Raw genomic sequence first — 19774 nt, forward strand, 5'->3', positions numbered from 1 at the left:
GTAACATGATGCTTTTTATGACACAGAGGACAACACTGTGTGAAAAAACAGAACATCCAACAACTCTAAATCGAAAAGTGATTTAGAAGAGTTGGATTCTTAATTCTAATTCCAAATTGATTAACCTTAATTATTTTGCTTAAAATTTTCTTTTTGTGTATACATAAAAATCTGCACCCAAATAAGTCTAAAAATTCAATAGTTATAAAATGAAAATTCTATGTGATAAGAAAACCATGTATCACAGTTTATTGGCAGTGTTTTTCTTTCTTTGTGGTACATAAAACGGTATATATTATAATTTATGGTACCATAGAGTCAATTAAATACAGTAAATATCGTAAAGTCAAATCTGTACCATACTCCCCTCATGAGAAGACGTCTGGATGTAATGATGGGACTGAAAATACCAATTATAATGCAACCTAAATATCTGAAGAAAATGTTTTAAATGAGAAATATTTAATTTGGCATTATACATTTTCAGAATAATATTCTACTAAATGAAATATCTTTGACTTATTCTTACAGTAAAATATTGTTTCTATATTTTGATTTGAAAAGTTGACATTTTTTATCCTTGGGATTTATATGTAGGCTTAAAATTTTAAATAAGAGCAAGTATATTTCAGGTTTTTCGATAATGGGTATTATATTTTGCCTTAATCATTTGTAACATTTTAAAATATTCTATGAATATATAAACAAAAAATAGAATAACTACTTATTAAATATATGAATATATCATTCTAACTCACTTACCTGGACTGTTTTTGCAGAATGATCTGCATGATTTAAAGTGGTTTTATCAGCATCTGGATCAGACTCTGTCTGCCTCAGGGAAGAACGTTTTTTCTTCGCAAGATCTGCATCTCTATTGTATGAGTATCCAAGCTTAGATGTGGGAGATAAACTTGGTTTTTTGATAGGTGATTCAGGATCTGATCTAAATTCTAAGGATCTAGAATTCCCTAATTTTTCTTGCTCCAAGTTAGTACTGATGTCTAAAGTCTGAAGCTTTTGCTCTTCTGTATCCTCACAAATAAATGATGGAGACACATCCTTATCACTAGCGTCTAAGTCGCTTAATTCTAAAGTCTCAGCCTTCAATAGTTTCTTTTTGCTTAACAAAACTTGTGCGTAAGTTGAATCTGTATTGTAACATGTTCCAGGGTCATCGGATATTGAAGTCCTTCCAGAGCTCTGCTGGGGCTTTTGGGGTTCTATGTCACTTTTAGTCCTGCGACAGTAAGGGGAGGCTGCACTTGGACTAAGATGATCATCAGGAGTCTGACGTTCACTTTCTGACTCTCCAACCCCACTATCATTTACAAATACAGAGTCATCCTGCATTAAGAAGTTTACCGCTGCATTGACCGGCTGCTGCAGTTCAGGCTCCTGTTTCAGATCACTAAGCTCTGCATAGAACTTTTCCTGATCAACAGAACTATTTGTATCTGTTTCATAGTTTCCAACTTTATATGTGCTTTTACTGCTGTTTTCCTCTATCTGAACAACATTTAGTTCTTGGCCACTGAAATGTGCCCTTATTTGATAGAGATAAGTCATAACGGTCAGTTTGTCAGGAATTGCTAATAAAACCATATCAGAAGGTTCCAATAACCGGGAAATTCCTATGCTGGCAAATCCATCGTATGCCTTCAAAGAAAGGAAAAACAAAAGATAGAGAATAATTCAGAGATTCCATACATTTTAAAAACAGCAAAGTACGATGTTCACTAGACATAAGGTAGTCATTTCACAATGTATGGAAATATCGAATCATTATGTTGTAAACCCGAAACTAATATAATATCATGTGTCGATCAACCTCAAAAAAAGTTTTAAAAGTAAATAAAATTAAGTTACCATAAAAAACAGCACAATTAATGGATTTTTGTTGTTGTTGGAGAGTCCTTTATGTTACTGACATTATGCCACTTGAGCAGAGCAAAATTCAGAGTCGGAAATTTGTAAAAGTGGGGTAGATGCCGGAGAAAAAAATTTTTCTTAATAACAATTTAAATGTTTTTTCCAATAAATAAGCAAAAATGAGAGTCATGGTCATCTATGGTCATTTAATTGCAGTGATTTGTGAAGAAAAAATACAACTAGCTATCCCAAAGGAACTAACTCCTAGATTACCTCGTATAAAATACAAGAAAATGTTATTTAAGCCTAGAAACACAGAAACATTTTTAAATGCCCAATTAGGTTGATTTTCATAATTAGAAGAGCGACTTTATTTTCACTTCATCCATTTTGCAGAGAATGAAATGTTTTGAGTAGTACAACCTAGTTGAGAATGTGAGGCTGCATTGTATTATTTTTGTTAGCCTTTAAATGACTGTGGCATATCAGGTTTTTCTAGTTTTGAAGAATCAAAGCTGTTTCTCAATTTACAATTAATTATTAGTATTGTGACCTAACCCTTGAAAACAACATTGTGTTGCTAGGAAGCATTAAAAATATGGCTAAAGGTTTAGCCATACACTTAGAAGAAGTAAGGACCATGTAGTTATAGTCTCGCTTTGAGATATGAAATGTCTAGTTTTTGTAAGAATCTAGATGTAGGATCATAATTCACATTTTTTTTAAAAGAAACTTTAGGAAATCATGTAAATTCAGAGGGAATTAATCTTTTGCACTTACATGTTAAAGTGCGTTTCTACCTTTGAATTTAATCTTTGTCTTGTATTCTTCCTGTAGTTTAATAAATGTCGTAGAATAAGTTAGAAAGAAAATGAAAAGTAAATTGCGATATTAAAACCTCTTCAATTTTCACAGCACAATATTTCATAATATAAGGGCCTCAAAGTATTTACTTGAGAGAATGGCTCAGTTGGTGAGCATGTTTAGGCCTGTTATTTTACATGTTTTAGGAAAATTAAAGTCATTTTCTTCCTCATGTATCTTGACACCCTGATTGACAGACATCAATTGCAGACCATCAGGAAAAGCACCACGGGCAGTATTCTAAACATTTCCCAATTATCTAAAACACTGACATATTGGTTAAGATCAGATGTCACAGGTAAATACCTTTTTTATTTAGCACTTTTTACAGACCTGGGAAAATGATTAGTTTCCTTGTGGGGAATCTCCTGCTGGTGTTCTGCTTCATGTAGCAATTCATTTTATGCACACTAATTGCACTAAAAAAAACATTTAAAAACAAACCAGGTTTCTTATAAGTGAGGTCAAGACTTTATAAAGGAATTTTCCCATAGGTTAACCTCTTCTGCTATGGTCAATCACCTACTGTCTTTTAGCTGCATGTGGAGAAAAAAAAGAGGTCTTTCAAAGAAAACTGTCTTATTCATTCCTAGATGTTATTTAATTGGTAAGGAGAAGTCACTGCCAGTTATGTTATACATCTGCATGGAACTTAAGACAGAGGCATTGTTTCTTGTGCTGCTTTAACTCCAATAAGGGCAGATAGGGTTATCAGGAAGAACTATGTGAAGCCGGAAATAAATTTGCAGGTAGCAACTGATAGTCAATGTAGATATCAGGTAAGAAGTTGCAAAGTGATGAAAAGAAAAGACTATATAACAATAATTATTTATTGAACTGTGCAATGAATAGAATCATCTAAATTAAAATCCTTTCAAAAAGCCACAATTATCTGCCCTGGAAGATCTAATCGAAAAAAAATTTTAATGAGATATTCTCTTCTATGTAGTTATATGTAAATCCAAGGTATGCTTATCATTATTAAGTTCCTGAAAACTAACGTAAAGAAGTGTGACTTAGGCCTTAAGGAAATTCCTCACTCTAAAAATATACAGCTAGGTAAAATCAACAATGTTTCCTTTTCAAAATTTCAAACAGTAACTTGAAGGCTTCACTATATAAAATTAATGATTTATTTTATAATGCTTTTACCTGCGTTTAAATTAGCTTAGTATTTTATTCAAATGCAAAAAATGCAGGTAAAGAACTGTCAGATGTAAAGATAATTTAGCCAATGAAAAACAAGGCATTTTTACTTTGATAGACACGAGCTCTCCAAAATTATACAAGAAATAATTCATGAGAATGACTTACTTTGTAGCATGCCCACCATAAAGGTGATTTCTTCAAAGAAAATTGTATCAATTTTTTAAGATTACCTTTTTTGGTGGCATATTTTAATATAAAAAATATGACAGTTTTAAAATGTATGTCTTAAGGCCGGTATCATGCATTTGCAAATAAATAAAAAAAATTTAATGGCAATATAAACTTTTGGTTTTAGAGAACAAGAAAAGTAAAAAAAAAAAGATTTTGAACTAAATTCTCATCTGTTAACTGAACTTCTATCAAGGTTCCCTTTATAGACTTTTTATCACTGGTGATTTTAATTATCTAATTTAAAGTAGATTAAAAATTTTAGGCTAGACCAGAAGTTACTAATCACTTTGACTCATGAATCCTTTTGGCAATGAACCCCTTCTCAGAATAATGTTTTACATGTATGAAATACATAGAAATACAAAAGAAACCAATTATATTGAAAAATTAAAATATTAGCAAAACTCAATTTGAGAAATACTAATATATATGCTTTTTATCAATCTATTAACTATTGTAATTTTGAAGAAGTGATGAACTTAAAAGATATTTGTAGATATCTACAACTGTAAAGTGATATGAAAATATCTGAGATTCTAAAGGTGACAAAGTTCTCAGGCATGGCTAATATTACAGTGGTTTGTTCCCTAAATTCACTTGAAGGAAACGATAAATTTCAGCTAAAGAGTTGAGAAAACAAAATATATTTTGCCCTAGCCATGTTCAAGGACCCCCTGAATTCTATCCACAAGTCCCAGTTTAAGAACTCTTGTTCTACGACAATAATACATTTTATTAACTTTTCAGTTGAAGGACTTAATTCAGTGCAAAAACAAAAACAAACAACAACAAAAACATTAATTGAGTACCTACTGTGTATTGAGTTAGGTACTTCTCTCCTTTTTCATGTCATGGTGCACACAGAAAATTATAATATTGTACTGCACATTGGGATAAATAGTTCAGTCGGCCTGCTGCCACAGTCGGCTGGCCCTGGTGGCTTCAGCAAACTCAGCCCTTGCACAGCTACCTTGAAGGCTGAAAGGATCAATATCCCCTACACGCCAGTTAGGAAGCTCTGACCTCAGTAGATTAACTAATCATGTGGAAAAAAACTGTACAGTTTACCAGAAAATGAAAAAAAAAATGAAAAAAGGAAGCAATGTTCATATCTTTTTGCTTCTAGGAACATATACATTCTTTCTTGGCTTTAGGCTCTTGCCCTCATCCCCTTCCAACAGATTTTTCTAAACTCATAATAGTTTATGGTACAACAGCTTTGGGTACACTTTTTACCATATGATTTCACTTATATAGGGTATCACAAGGAATAAAAAGAATAAACTAATCAAAAACAGACTCACAAATATAGTGGACAATTTGATGATGGACAGAGGGGAGGGAGGTTGGGGGGCTAGGAGAATGAGGTGAAGGGTTAAAGAAGTACAAATTAGTAGTTGATAGTTGGGCATGGGGAGCACGGCAGAGGGAATGCAGTTAGCATTAATATGATGGCTAAGTGGAGGGCCAGGGGAGGGAGGGAACAATTGGGGGGATCATTTTAAGAACAATATAGACGTCTAACCAATATACTGTATACTTGAAACTAATTTAAATTAAAAAAAGGTAATTCCTAAATAAAAGCAATATGCTATAACAAATATTTAACAGCTAATGAAGTTCATACACATAGTAAAATCTGATGCCAATCCGGCACCTGTGGTCTTTGAAGGTCATTACAAACTAGAAAAAAACAGGCATCCCATTTGAACTGCAAGAAGCAGACTACCTTCTGTGAGCTGCAGTTATGACCTCATGAAACAACTCCCATTCCCCAAATTAATAAAAGCCAGCAGTGAAGCCAAATTGAAACAATGTATTTTTTTTCTTGGCAATTCTTACCTTTTTGTTGTTCTCTTTAATATCTTGAGGATTCAGAGACTTGTAGTCACTGAGGGAGAAAATGGCACAGTAAGTACATATAGTATTTAATAAAACACCTGTTTTAAAAACAAACTGAATCTAAAAATTTGACACTCAATAATACCAGAGTAATGAGCAATTTCATAGTGTGAAAAATTAAGAATGAATGAACGAGCGAAGAAAGAAAGAAAAGAGAGAGAGAGAGAAAGAAAGAAAAGAGAGAGAGAAAGAAAAAGAAAGAAAGAAAGAAAGAAAGAAAGAAAGACATAGAGAAAGAAAGAAAGAAAGAAAGAAAGAAAGAAAGAAAGAAAGAAAGAAAGAAAGAAAGAAAAAGAAAAGAAGAAAAACTGTGATTACATGTTTCATTGCCTGAAACTTTCCATCTAAAAAAAAAAAAGTTAAGGCAGGAACCAGAGACTAGCCTTGACAACCAAATTTACCATGAGGTAATCCCTTGTAAATGTACAAAGAGCTACAGGCTTATTTGTCTCATCTCGTTTTAACACTATCTCAATTTTCATAATAATTTGAAGTCAGTTCATTGTATGAGATTAAGGAGAAATTTTTTTAAAAAAACAGAAAGGACTATTTTTAGGTATCAAGAACTTTTCTTTCTAGCATACATTTCTTCTCTCGAAAAGAGGAAGTGTGGATAATAAAGAAATATAAAGTCAAGTATTTCAGGATATGTGTTAAGAAATTATTTTATTTTTTTAAAGTTGTCTATCATTTAAAAAATATAAGGAATGGACATTTTTCTACTTACATTAAATCTGGTCTAAAGTGGTGCAATATTGCACAAAAAGATAAACCATTTCTCCATGATGTAGTAAAATTGGTGATTTTTACTCCCCGGTAATTCTTTGTAACTTCTTTGCACCATACAAGCAATGACTGACTAGCATTTGGCTTTCGCCCCAAAACAGGACTTGGTATAGGACTTGGCTAGAAAAAAAGAAAAGAGGAAAACATTAATCTAATGGAAGATGAAAATTAACATTAATTGACCTTACTAGATCATTTGAGCCCTTTGATGTCAGTTTAAGTCCTTCAAAACTGTCAGTTCAAGACAATTCTAACATCCAAGAAAGAGACATGAATCTTAAGTTATTATCTTTAGTTTTAGCCTATGGCATTTGCCTGACAAAGAGTTAGATATGCAAAATTTTAAACTTCTACATAAGAACAGGCCAAGAGCTATAATGATGGAAACATTATATTAAAGTATTCAAATACTTCGGACTGAATATCTGTGTAACACACCCTAAAAAACTTCCCCCAAATGCAATCATGTACAAATATAGTTCCTTTTACTGAATAACAACCACATTTTATGATGGTAACTTTAGAGACAGATACAACCAAAACTTAAAGAAACTTTTAAATGGACTTTAAATCTTGATATCATTTAAGAGTGCTGGCTATAGATATAAATAGAAGCCTCTAAAACAAGGTGAAAGGAGAATAATTATTTATTCCTAATATCATTTAAGTTTAACAAGCAAACAATTATTGCCACACAGCTTACTTAAGAAAGACCAACGATGCCCCCACTTGACAAAAGCATGTTAGTGCTAAACAATTAAAATCATCAACACCACATAATCATGACTTATGCACCACATAATCATGACTTATGCATTTGTTCTCCTCTGGGAAGACTACTAAGAAACACCAGGGATGTAATTTCTTATTTTTTATTAACTGTCAGGTTAAAAAATGCTGTAAACAACCATAAATCTAGCAAAGTGTTATTCTTTAAATAATCACCTATATAAAGTCAATGCTGAAAAATTCACAGGTCATAAAAATCAACAAGTTTGGATCAATTATATTTAATACAAATAAGTAGGTAAAAATGGAATTCCTAATATAGTAAATATTTACCTTAGAACAATAGATTTCTTAACTATCAGTCTAACATATATAAAAATGAACTATTAAGTATCTTTTCACCTAACAGTGATTTTTCACTGTCACTTTCGAATCTCTCTAGTCACTTAACCTGGAAGTGAAGTAGAGAGTGGTCTGTGACTAGGGGATCAATGAACAAATACATTTTTTTCTTAGATTTTTCTATTAAGGAACTGTATTTATTGAAATATTTTTCTGATCCAGCAATTCCTCTTCTAGATATATACCTGAAAAATCTGAAAATACTAATTCATAAAGATATATGTACCCCGATGTTCACAGCAGCATGATTTGCTATAGCAATACATGGAAATAAACTAAGTGTCCACTGACAAATGACTGGATAAAGATGTGAGATATATATGTGTGTGTATATACACACACACAATGGACTACTACTCAGCCATAAAAAAAAATGAAATGTTGCCATTTGCATCAGCTAAATGCAATGCCAGCTGAAAAAGGACAAAAACATATGATACAGAATACAAAAAAAAAAAAATGAACTAACAAAACAAAGAAAAACAAACTCATAGATACAGACAACATAATGGTGGTTACCAAAGGGAAGTGGGTAAAGGAGGGTGAATTGGGTAAAGGAGATCAAATATATGGTAATGGAAGGAAACTACACTTTGGGTGGCAAGCACGCAATAAAGTATACAGATATCAAACTATAATGTTGTACACCTGAAATTTATATAATGTTATTAGCCAATGTTACCTCAATAAATTTAATTTTAAAAAACAAAAAAAAATTCTGTAGCAAATTATATTATTAAAGCACTGATTTATTCCAAGCATGGGTAGCATGTACATGGGCCAGGTAATCTGCAACTATCATTACAATGATTCATTTTAATCACCAGTAACACATACATAGGTAATGTACAAATGTCATTATCACCATGCTACAATCTAGAGTGGCTTTCTATACTTAAAAGTTACTAAGGAAAACATATGATGTCACTGTGATTGTGAATATATCCTTATTTCTAAGGAGGCTCAAGAAAGGCCGGAAGAACTAAACTTAGGATTTACACTTGTACTAAAATATCTTATAGGAATGCTTACTGCACTGCCATGAAAAGAAGTCATATGTATTGACCTATAAATGGTCATGTTGGTTGCAGAGAAAGTAAACTGAAACACAGCAATTGTTCAATGAATCCTCTATTTCAGAACTGCTGACTTTTCCTCTAATATTTTGCAGAGGGGCATAAAGAAATAAGCAGTTAAATCATTTTGAAACCTTCAATATATAAATGGATGAAACTGCTGGCTCCTGATTTTATAGTAAATGTGGCGTGTTGCTTGACTCTCTCTGTCTCACTTAGAGTGTTGTTGTAGTAACAAGATTTGCCTCACCCTCATCCCGCCCATTATGCTCATTACCACTCTCCTTCAGCACTTGAATTCCTATTTTTGAGGGTCTTTTGGAAACCTCAAAGGCCATGAATTTCTTCAAGATATTGAAAATATTTCTTGCAAACAAAGCTAGAAGATAATCTTGAAACTCTATGTGCAAAATGGGGCACTTGGAATTCGTGGCAATGTATCTATTATGAGTTTGAAGAAAAAAGCAGCTCAGAATGACTGTAATTTATTGTTTTCCAAAGAAAGGGAGACAACAAAATCTGGCCATTAGGCATAGAAACAAACTTTCAAATATTGGAATAACTCTTTAAAAATTTCTTTCTTGTATTTTTGTAATGGCCAGATGTATGAAAAGGTACATCTATTTAACATATTGGGAAAGCAAAGCAGATTATTACAGTTGTTCTTTTTATGCTCTGAGAGAGGAAATTTATAAAAGTCATTCTAATTATAACTTTATGGTTAGAATGATCAGTCTGCTCACTTATGGTTAGAATGATCACTCTCAATCAAGCCACTATATGGATGGAATTGCACTGATCTCAGTGTAATTGAGAACTACTGTTAAATGTCAACCATAATGATTATGGAGCTAGTTTGAAGTGGTGACAGTTGAGAAGGTATAGGACTTGAGACCACTGTTTCATTTAACAGTTCTATGTTCTAATATAGATCATTTTAATGTATTATTTCTGTTAACAGAGCATATAACATATTAAAAATAGTAAGGCCACCTAGTTATTTTTGTGAACAATGGCAACATAATCTTTTTCAGAAAATTTAGTCAAAAAACTTGTTACAAAATTTCCTAAATTTTAATAGCTGCGAGAAATTTCAATTCTCTTTTTTTCTGCTCTACCCCTCTGACTGCACTTGCTTTCTCTTTAGCTGTCTCCCCTTCTTCCACTGATACAAGCACGTATATTCCTCTAGGTATTGCTCTAAATAGTTTTCTCTCTCCACACTTTGAGCTGATTCACTCCCAGGATTCCAGCTTTCACTTTCATGCAGATGATTCCCAAATATACATTTATAGTTCAAACTATCTCAAGTTGACATTTCCAGCTGGCTGTCCTTCCTGCCATATAAAATTCAAATTCAATATGTTCAAAACCATAATTATAATTTTTTCTTATAACCTGCTTCATTTTTATTATGTTTGCAAATGACACTGCTATTGTTCCAGTTATCTAGACTTTTAATCTCAGCTTTGAATTCCATCAGCTATTATCCCTTACTAGTTAATTCATGAGCAATTTTGATCCTACTGTTATAATGATTTTGTAATCTAACTTCTTTTGCCTGGGCTATTGCAAAATCTTCCTAATAAGTCTTCCTTCTTCCAAATTCTCCCTTACCTGATCCACTGCCATAGCAACCATCTTCTGAAAATACAGGTCGAAGTCCCTAATGGCTCTCAAGAACATACAAAATGATGGCAAAATTCTTTTGAGCACTGAATCCCAAATCTTTTTTAACATATCTACTCTCAAAGATGACTCACCATTCTCTAAAATCACTATGCTTTCCTGCCTAGCCCCCAGTTCCTCCACTTTCAGTCGTTGACCACATAGATTGCCACCCTACTTGAAATATATTCTGTCCCAAGTACAACTGCTACAATTCCACTCTATATCATCAAGATTAAATTCAATTGTCATCTCCCACATGAAATCTCTTCCCAATTCCCAGTCAATAGGAACCCTTTTCAATGTTCCTTTGATTTTCTGTCTCTCTTAAATTATTTTTACTACAATATATTAACTTCTCTCTACAAAAAGATTTAGAATTTATATCAAGGTGTTTCCACTCCAGAGCCTATGCTTGTAAACACATGTACTTCACATTTCGAGATAACTCACATTTAGGACCTTAGCAGAAACTGTAAGTTTCTTAAAACTAGTGGATTATCTCAGACAACTTCTCTTTTTCAGAGCTTAGATCACTGCCCCATGCATGTTAAATTAATTAATTCAAAATAGGTAATTGATCCAAATTATTTAAACCCTAGAATTACTTTGTTAACAAAACCCTTTGCCCATTCTATTGGGATTTTATTTTTTTATTTTTATTTTATTTATTTATTGTTTTCGGCAAGGCAACCCTTGGTTGACCTCACAGACTGCAAGGACCTTGTCAGCTTACAATCCCTTATTTTTTATTTCTTACGCCTACAGTACCTGGTCTTCTTAGGTGGTCTCCCATCCAAGTACTAACCAGGCCCAACCCTGCTTAGCTTCCGAGATCAGATGAGATCGGGCTTGTTCAGGGTGGCATGGCTATAGACTCTGTTGAGATTTTTAGATTGCTGGTTAGAACTAGAATTAACTCTACAGCAATGAGATATACACTACTATTGCTAAACTTGTAGGACATTTTAGTCTCCCTACTGTAGATCTGGGAGCCTTCCCCCAATTGTTGCAAATATTGCAAATGGTTGAGGGAACTTTAGATAAATCTTAACATTTGGTGAGCCCCAAGCAACAGGAGAGGTGAGAACAAGAACACTTATATCTGTACTGGCTTTGTTATTTGACTACTAGACAATCAGAAAGATTATGTTATAATTAAAATAATATTGGGAGAAACTTCTGCTTACATTAAAGTATTACTACTACCAGAATACAATTTTTAAAAAGCTAAACAAAATATTTTTCAGAAAACCTTCGAAGAAACATCAAATAACTATACCCAGGCCAAGATGTGGAGAGACTAGAAGCCCAGAGAGTAAGCGAAGCTCTCAGTGCTGCTTTTATAATGGCTGATCTGGAAGACTGAATTGAGAAGGAGTGCTGTATGTTGGTAGACTCCCAAAAAGCAGTATGAGCCTCTCCACCCTCAAAGTAGAAAAAATACAATAAAAATGGAGCTCCCCCCCAAAAAAAGAGAGATAAAAATTTGGCATGCAATAAAAAGGATTAACAAAGCCAAAAGTTGCTTCTTTGAAAGGACGAAATCAATTAAACCTCTAATGTGACCGACCAAGATAGAGGGAAGCAAATTCCTAGAAATACAAAACCTGGATAGTTCTATAACATTAAAGAAACTGAATTTGTAATTAAAAACCTTCTTATGAACAAAATTCTAGTTGACATCACTGATAAGTTCTACCAAACATTTAAGGATGAAATGTCTGAAGCATTACACAAATTCTTCCAGAGAATAAGAAAAACGGGTTTATTTCCCAATTCACTTAATGATCCTTGCAAATTTTGATATCAAAACTCAATAGTACAAGGCAAAGTTACAGGAAAACCTGTCATGAGAAGAAAAGTCTCAATGAAAATGTTAGCATATTGAATCCAGCAATTTATAAATTGAACAAACTGGATTTACCCCAGGATGCACATTTGACTTAAAGTTAGCAAATCTACTGACATAACTTGTTATATTAACAGATTATAGGGAAAAATATGTAGATAGAATCACCTAAGTGCAGAAAAACTTTTAATATAATTTAAGATCCATTTATATTCTATAAAATAATCTTAGCATTCCTTAACTTGAAAAAAGCTTACCACAGATATTACAATAGTAAAATATTTAGTTTTCTATTTGAGAATGAGATTCTATCACTACTTTTATTCCACATTGTGTTGGAGATTATAGCTATCATATTAAGGCCAGAAAAAGAAAGGTATAAACATTGGAAAAGAAATGAAACTATAAAATTGTTGCTATTTTCAAATAATATAATACAGAAAATTCAAATGAATCTACAGATAATTAACATTAATGAGAAAATTTAAAGAAGCTGCTGGATACGAAAAGAAAATTTATAAAACCTACTGCATTCCTGTACATTAACAAAAGCAATTAGAAATTAAAAATTTTAAAACCACTGATAAGGCTTAAACATATCAAGTACTAAGGAATAAATCTACTAAATAAATCTATTAAATCTAATAAATAATGTGCATGACTTATTATAAAAACTATCACATTTTATTGTGAGAGAATATAGGAGACCTAAAGAAATGGAGAATATACCATATTCATGGATAAAAAGACTCAATTTTGTAAAGATACCAACTTTTTTCCCAGGGAAAGGGTTAACCAACAGACCTAAACTCTTTCTTCATGAGGAAATGACCGTGAGTTTAGCAACATTTCCATAGAAATATTGAATTAAGAATAACACGAAATGTCAGATGTTATCAGACAACACTAATTATTATAAAAATGACCCAGTTTGGTGAACTACATTTAAACTTGGAAGCCTGTGAATAAACTATAAATGCCTACTAAAAAGCAAAGGCCACAGCTTCCCTGTGCTTAGTGTGATTCTTATAGCCAAATGTGATCCCCAAGGGATCTAACAGTTGCAAGTATGGGCTGTTACAAGATCCTATATTTTATAAGCCAGAGTGGTCTACATTGACCCACCTTACAACTAAATAGCTCATGTGTTTGTGTGTGGGGGAAATATAATGCTGCATTCCTGATGCTATAATGTTAACTTATATATTAAACAACTTAAACTCAGAATATCCAAAAACCTCTACAAATCAGTAAGAAACAGAGGTCTGTCAATAGAAAAATGGGCAAAAACTGAATGTGCACTTTGCAAAAGGAGAAACTTGAATATCTAGTAAACATAAGATAATCCGTTCCATCACATTAGTATTCAGAGAATTGCATGAGGCTCTACTATGCACTCCCCCCACCCCTAGAAAGGCTAAAATTTTAAAGTCTTTTGTTAAAATGAAATAAAATTTTAATGAAATTAACAATATCATGTGTTGTCAAGGAATGTGGAGCAAAAGGAGCTCACACAGCGCTGATGGAAAACCACAATGGCATTATCTCTATGGTAAATTTGAAGATATGCCTAACCTATGACCAGCAATCATAAGTTTATATCTTATGAAAATATATCCTTACATAGAACAGAAATGTATGCTTATACATGTTTAAAAATGTTCACAGCAGCACTGTTTATAATTTCCCAAATTTGAAAATAATCCAAATGTTCATCAACAATAAAATAGATTTTAAAACTGTGGCCTACTCAGATAGTAAAATACTAAAGACATACAGAAATATTCGTTTAAACCTAAAACATCCTATTGAACAACAACAACAAAAAAAAAACAGGTAAAAATTCATATATACATAAGATTCCATTTATATAAAATGAAGAAACAAAGTAAACTATAGTGCTTAAGGATATGTACTATATTTGCCAAAAAGCAAAGAACAAAATAATTACTATAAAATTATGACAGTAATTATCTTTAGGTAGAGGAAAGAGTTAGGATAAGGAAAGGGCACAAAAGCAGATGGCCCCTGGAGTGTTGGCAAACATCTAATTCTTGTGGCATTTTTGTAGATGTTCACTTAATTTGTTAAGCTGTGTATTATGTTTTATGTACTTTTTGAATATATTTCACATATATGTTAAGTTTCACAGCAACAAGAAGTTAAAAATAATATTGGAATTGCTAGAAATGATAAAATAAAGATGGTGGTTTTCTAATTCACTTTGAAAATTACCTAAAGGTAACAACTATAATGAGAAACAGAAAAGTAAATCTTTTTTAACTTAAAAACTAAAAGACATACGTAACCCTGACCTGCAATATATGGGGACATGTTAACAATTAAATCAACAGTTAAACTTCCTAAAATATCAGAAGAATCAAATATACATAAAACAAAAAATATAACTCATAATGTAAAATTTTGTTTAATTTGGAAAGCATAAAATGTGATATCAGAACCAAAATCAAATATATCTAGTAATTATGTAGAATAAGGAGAGTAGAAATAGACCCATATACAATAGAAGTGAGGAAAAGAATGGACTTAAAGACTTGTGTGAAATGACTTGTGATGGCATTAACAAATATTACTTTTTTATATTATGTAATCAAATGTGACAACATTTAGAAGACCTTCAGGAGTTAAGGAATCGACATTTTCCAAATGAACAATGCATGATGTTATAAAACCCTGCATTAATAAAATATCCATTGAAAATTCAAGATAGACCAATGTATTGTTTCAGATTCCACTCTGCCAATAACAAACTATCATTTTTGAGTTTGGTGTAGTATTAAAGAATTCAATTCCCAGTTATTTGAAAAGTATATTAAAATATTCTTATTTTTCCAATTATATAAGTGAGTAAAGTCAGATTTTCTTCATATACTTCAACCAAACAACATATTACAACAGGTTAAAAGTCAAAGCTGTCTTCTATTAAGCCAGACATTAAAGTTTGGCAAAAGTGGGAAAAAATTCATTCTTCTTAATAAATTGTTTTTGTTTTGGAAAATAGTCATTTTTCATTAAAAATGTTATTTGTTAAAATGTATGTAATGGTTTATTATTATTATATTAAGTGAATTAATACATTTTAAAATTTTCTCATTTTTAATTTCTAATATTGTAATTATCAATAATAGGTAATTCACATAAACAAAAATCCTTTGGGGTCAAAATCAGTAAGATATTTTTTAATTTGGTAAAATATACATAATAGCGTATACCATCTTAACTATTTTTAAGTGGTGTTAAGCACATTCTTATAGTGCAACTATCACCATCATCCATCACCAGAATGCTTTATCTTACAGAATTAAAACTCTATAACCAAGAATCAGTAATTCCCCTTTCCCACAGCCTATGGCAACCACTATTTTACTTTCTGTTTCTATGATTTTGACTACTCTAGGTACTGTATATAAGTGGAATGATACATATTTGTCATTTTGTGACTTGCTTACTTCATTAAGCATAATGTCCTCAAGGGTCATTCATGTTACAGCATATGTCAGAATTCCCTTCCTTTTCAAGGCTAGGTAATATACCATTGTATGTATATGCCACATTTTGTTTGTCCATTTATATCTTGATAGATACATGGATTGGCTTCATGTTTTAGCTACTGTGAATAATGCTGCTATGAATATGGGTGTACACATAGATCTTGAAGACCCTGCTTTCAATTCTTTTGGGTATATATCCAGAACTAAAATTGCTGGATCATATGGTAAATCTATTTTTAAAATTTTGAGGAAGTTCTATAATGATTCCATACTGTCTAGAAATACTGTACATCATGACCAAGTAGGATTTATTCCTGAAATGCAGTGCACAAGGTCTCTATTTCTCCACATCCTTGCCAACACTTATTTTTTTCTGTTTTTAAATAGCGGCCATTCTAACGGGTGTGAAGTGGTATCTCAATGTGGTTTTGATTTGCATTTCTCTAATGATTAGTGATGTTGAGCATTTTTTTTATGTGCCCAATGGCCATTCATACATCTTCTCTGGTGAAATGTACCTTTGGTGTTATACTCAAGAATTCATTGCCAAATCCAAGGTCATGAAGCTTCTGTGTTATGTTCTCTTCTAAGAGTTTTATAGTTTTAGCATGTGAATACAGTTTTTCCAGGACCATTTATTGAAAAGACTGTACTGTTCCCATTGAATGGACCTGATACCCTTGTTAAAAATCATTTGACCATATATGCAAGGTTTATATCTTTGCTCTCTATTCTATTCCACTGCTCTATAAGTCTGTCTTTATGCCAGTACCACCTTATTTTGATTACTGTACTTTTGTAGTAAGTTGTGAAGTCAGGAAGTGTGAGCCCTGTAACTGTTCTTTTTCAAGATTGTTTTGACTATTTAGAGTCCCCTACGATTCCATATGAATTTTAGGATGAATTTTTCTATTTTTGTAAAAAGCTTTTCTAGGAATTTGATGGGAATTGCAGTGAATCTGTAGATCTCTTTGAGTTATATTTACTTACCTTAACAATACTAAGTCTTCCAATCTATGAACATGAGCTGTCTTTCCATTTATTTTTGTCTTCTTTAATTTCTTTCATCATGGTTTTCTACTCTTTGGTATACAAGTCTTTCACCTTCTCAGTTAATTCCTAAGTATTTTTTTTTCTTTTTGATATGATTGTAAATGAAATTGTTTTCTTAACTTTCTTTTCAGATCGTTCACTATTAGTGATAGAAATTCAAGTGATTTTGCTGACTTTGTATCCTTTGCTGAACTAATTTATTAGTTCTAACAGATTATGGTGGATTCTTTAGGGTTTTCTATACGCATATGGTCATATCATCTGTATACAGAGATAATGTTTGCTATGGGTTTTTCATATATGGCTTTTATTATTTTGAGGTAGTTTCTGTCTATTTCTGTCTAGTTTGTTGAGTGTTTTTATTATGAAAGGGTGTTGAAATCTGTCAAATGCTTTTCTGTACTTACTGAGATAATCCTGTGATTTTAATCTTTCATTATATTAATGTAGTGTTGATCAATTTTTGTATGTTGAACCATCCTTGCATTTCAGGAATAAATCTTACTTGGTCATGATGTACAATTCTTTTAATATGCTGCTGAAATCAGTTTCTTGGTATGTTGTTGAGGATTTGTACACCAATGTTTACGAGGAATATTGGCCTATTGTTTTCTTTTTTTTTTTGTAGTGTCTTTATTGGTTTTGGTATCAGGGCAATGCTGACCTTTTAGAATGAATTAGAAAGTGCTCTCTCTTCTTCAATGTTTGGGAAAACTTTGAGAATAATTTGTGGTTTTTCTTCTTTAAATGGTAGAATTCACCAGTGAAGCCATCAGGTCCAGGGCTTTTCTTTGTCGAGACATTTTTGATGATTGGTTCAATATCCCTATGAGTGATAGGTCTATTCAGGTTTCATGTTTCTTTATGATTGTCTTGGTAAGTTCTGTGTTTCTAGGAATTTGTCCATTTCATCTAAGTTATCCAATATGTTGGCAGACAGCTGTTCATAGTACTATCTTATAATCCTTTTTATTTCTGTAGCATTGGTAGTAATGTCCTCACTTTCTCTTCTGATTTTAGTAATTTAAATCTTCTTTCTTTTTTTCTTAGTTCTTCTAGCCAAAGGTGTATCAATTTTGTTGATTTATTCGAAGAACTAACTTTTGGTTTCATTAATTATCTATCTTTTTTCAAAGATTTTATTTTTTAGAGGAGTTTTAGGTTCACAAAAAATTTAGAAGACAGTATAGAGATTTCTCACATACCCTTGCCTCTTCACAGGCACAGCCTTTCCAATTATATACATCACTCACTGTAGGTTACCAAGGATGAGCTTACGTTGACACATTATAATAACATAAAGTTCAGTTTACCTTAGGATTCACGCTTGGTGGTGTACATTCTATCGTTTTTGACAAATATATAATGACATATGTCTATCATTATAATGTCATACAGAGTTTTTCCATTCTTCTGTGCCCTATCTAGTCATCCCTTCCCCTCTACCTCCTCCACTGCCCATCCTGGTCCTGGCAACCACTGATCTTTTCATTGTCTCCATTGTTTAACCTTTCCCAGAATGTCATTTAGCTAAAACCACACAGTATATAGTCTTTTCTTATTAGCTTCTTTCACTTAGTAATACACATTTAGGTTTCCTTTTCATGGCTTGGTAGCTCGTTTATTTTTAGCACTAAATAATATCTCATTGTCTGGATATACCAGTTTATTTGTTCATTCATCTTCTGAAGGATATCTTAGTTGCTTCCAAGTTTTGGCAATTATCAGTAAGCTGCTATAATCATCTATGTACAGGTTTTTGAGTAGACAAAAGCTTTCAACTCCTTTAAGTACATACTAAGGAGTACAATTGCTGGATCATATGGTAAGAAGATATTTACTTTTGTAAGAAATCTCCAAACTGTCTTCCAAGGTAGCTGTACCATTCTTATGCTCCACATCCTTGCCAGCATTTGGTGATGTCAGTGTTCCAGATTCTGGCCATTCTAATGGATGTGTAGTGGTATCTCATTGTTTTGATTTGCATTTCTCTGATGATGTGATGTGAAGCATCTTTTGATATGCTTATTGGCAATTTTTAAATCTTTGGAGAGTTGTCTGTTAAGGTCATTGACCTATTTTTTAATTGAGTTGTTTTCTTACTGTTGCGTTTTAACTGTTCTTTGCATATTTTGGATAAGACTCTTTTATCAGAAAGGTCTTTTGTGTGTACTTCTCCTCTGTGGTTTGTCTTCTCATTATCTCCACATTGTCTTTTGCAGACAGGAAATTTTTAACTTGAATGAAATTCAGCTATTCTATTATTCTTTAATGAATTATACCTTTGGTGTTATATCTGAGAAGGCATCCCCACACCCAAATTCTTCTAGGTTTTTTCCTAAAACAATTCTAGGAGTTTACAGTTTTGTTTTCATTTAGGTCTATGATCCATGTTTTGATATAATTTTTGTGATGAGTATAAGGTCTGTGTCTAGATTAATATTTTTGCATACGAATGTCTAGTTGTTCCAGCACCATTCATTCTATAATTTTTCTATTCTCTACTTTATTTATCTTGGTATACGATCTATTATTCCCTTCCTTCTGCTAGCTTTGAGTTTAGTTTGTTCTTTTTCTTGTTCTTTAAGTTGTAAATTAGGTTGTTGATTTGAGATCTTTTTTTAAAAATTTAACAATGATATGTTTTATTTAATCTAACATATTCAAAACATTGCCAT

The 19774-nt window shown here is 32.1% G+C and overlaps 1 protein-coding gene and 1 non-coding gene across 15 annotated transcripts in view; both read right to left on the reverse strand.

Moving 5' to 3' along the window:
* The window catches only part of EHBP1 (EH domain binding protein 1), a 308435-nt gene that overhangs the window by 91480 nt on the left and 197181 nt on the right, over positions 1–19774 (reverse strand). For all 14 annotated transcript variants that reach the window (XM_039887026.1, XM_039887034.1, XM_039887027.1 and 11 more), the window contains 3 exons: positions 6746–6924; positions 5959–6007; positions 763–1659 (listed from right to left, as the gene is read on the reverse strand). In XM_039887026.1, coding sequence (XP_039742960.1) covers positions 763–1659; positions 5959–6007; positions 6746–6924 — 1125 coding nt within the window. The remainder of the gene's footprint in view (positions 1–762; positions 1660–5958; positions 6008–6745; positions 6925–19774) is intronic.
* Positions 11439–11557, reverse strand: LOC120622293 (5S ribosomal RNA). Its single transcript, XR_005658466.1, has one exon. It is a non-coding gene; the product is annotated as a 5S ribosomal RNA (ribosomal RNA).

Source organism: Pteropus medius, unplaced genomic scaffold, assembly GCF_902729225.1.
Source record: "Pteropus medius unplaced genomic scaffold, Ma_sr-lr_union100, whole genome shotgun sequence".
In the NCBI taxonomy this organism is placed as follows: Eukaryota; Metazoa; Chordata; class Mammalia; order Chiroptera; family Pteropodidae; genus Pteropus; species Pteropus medius.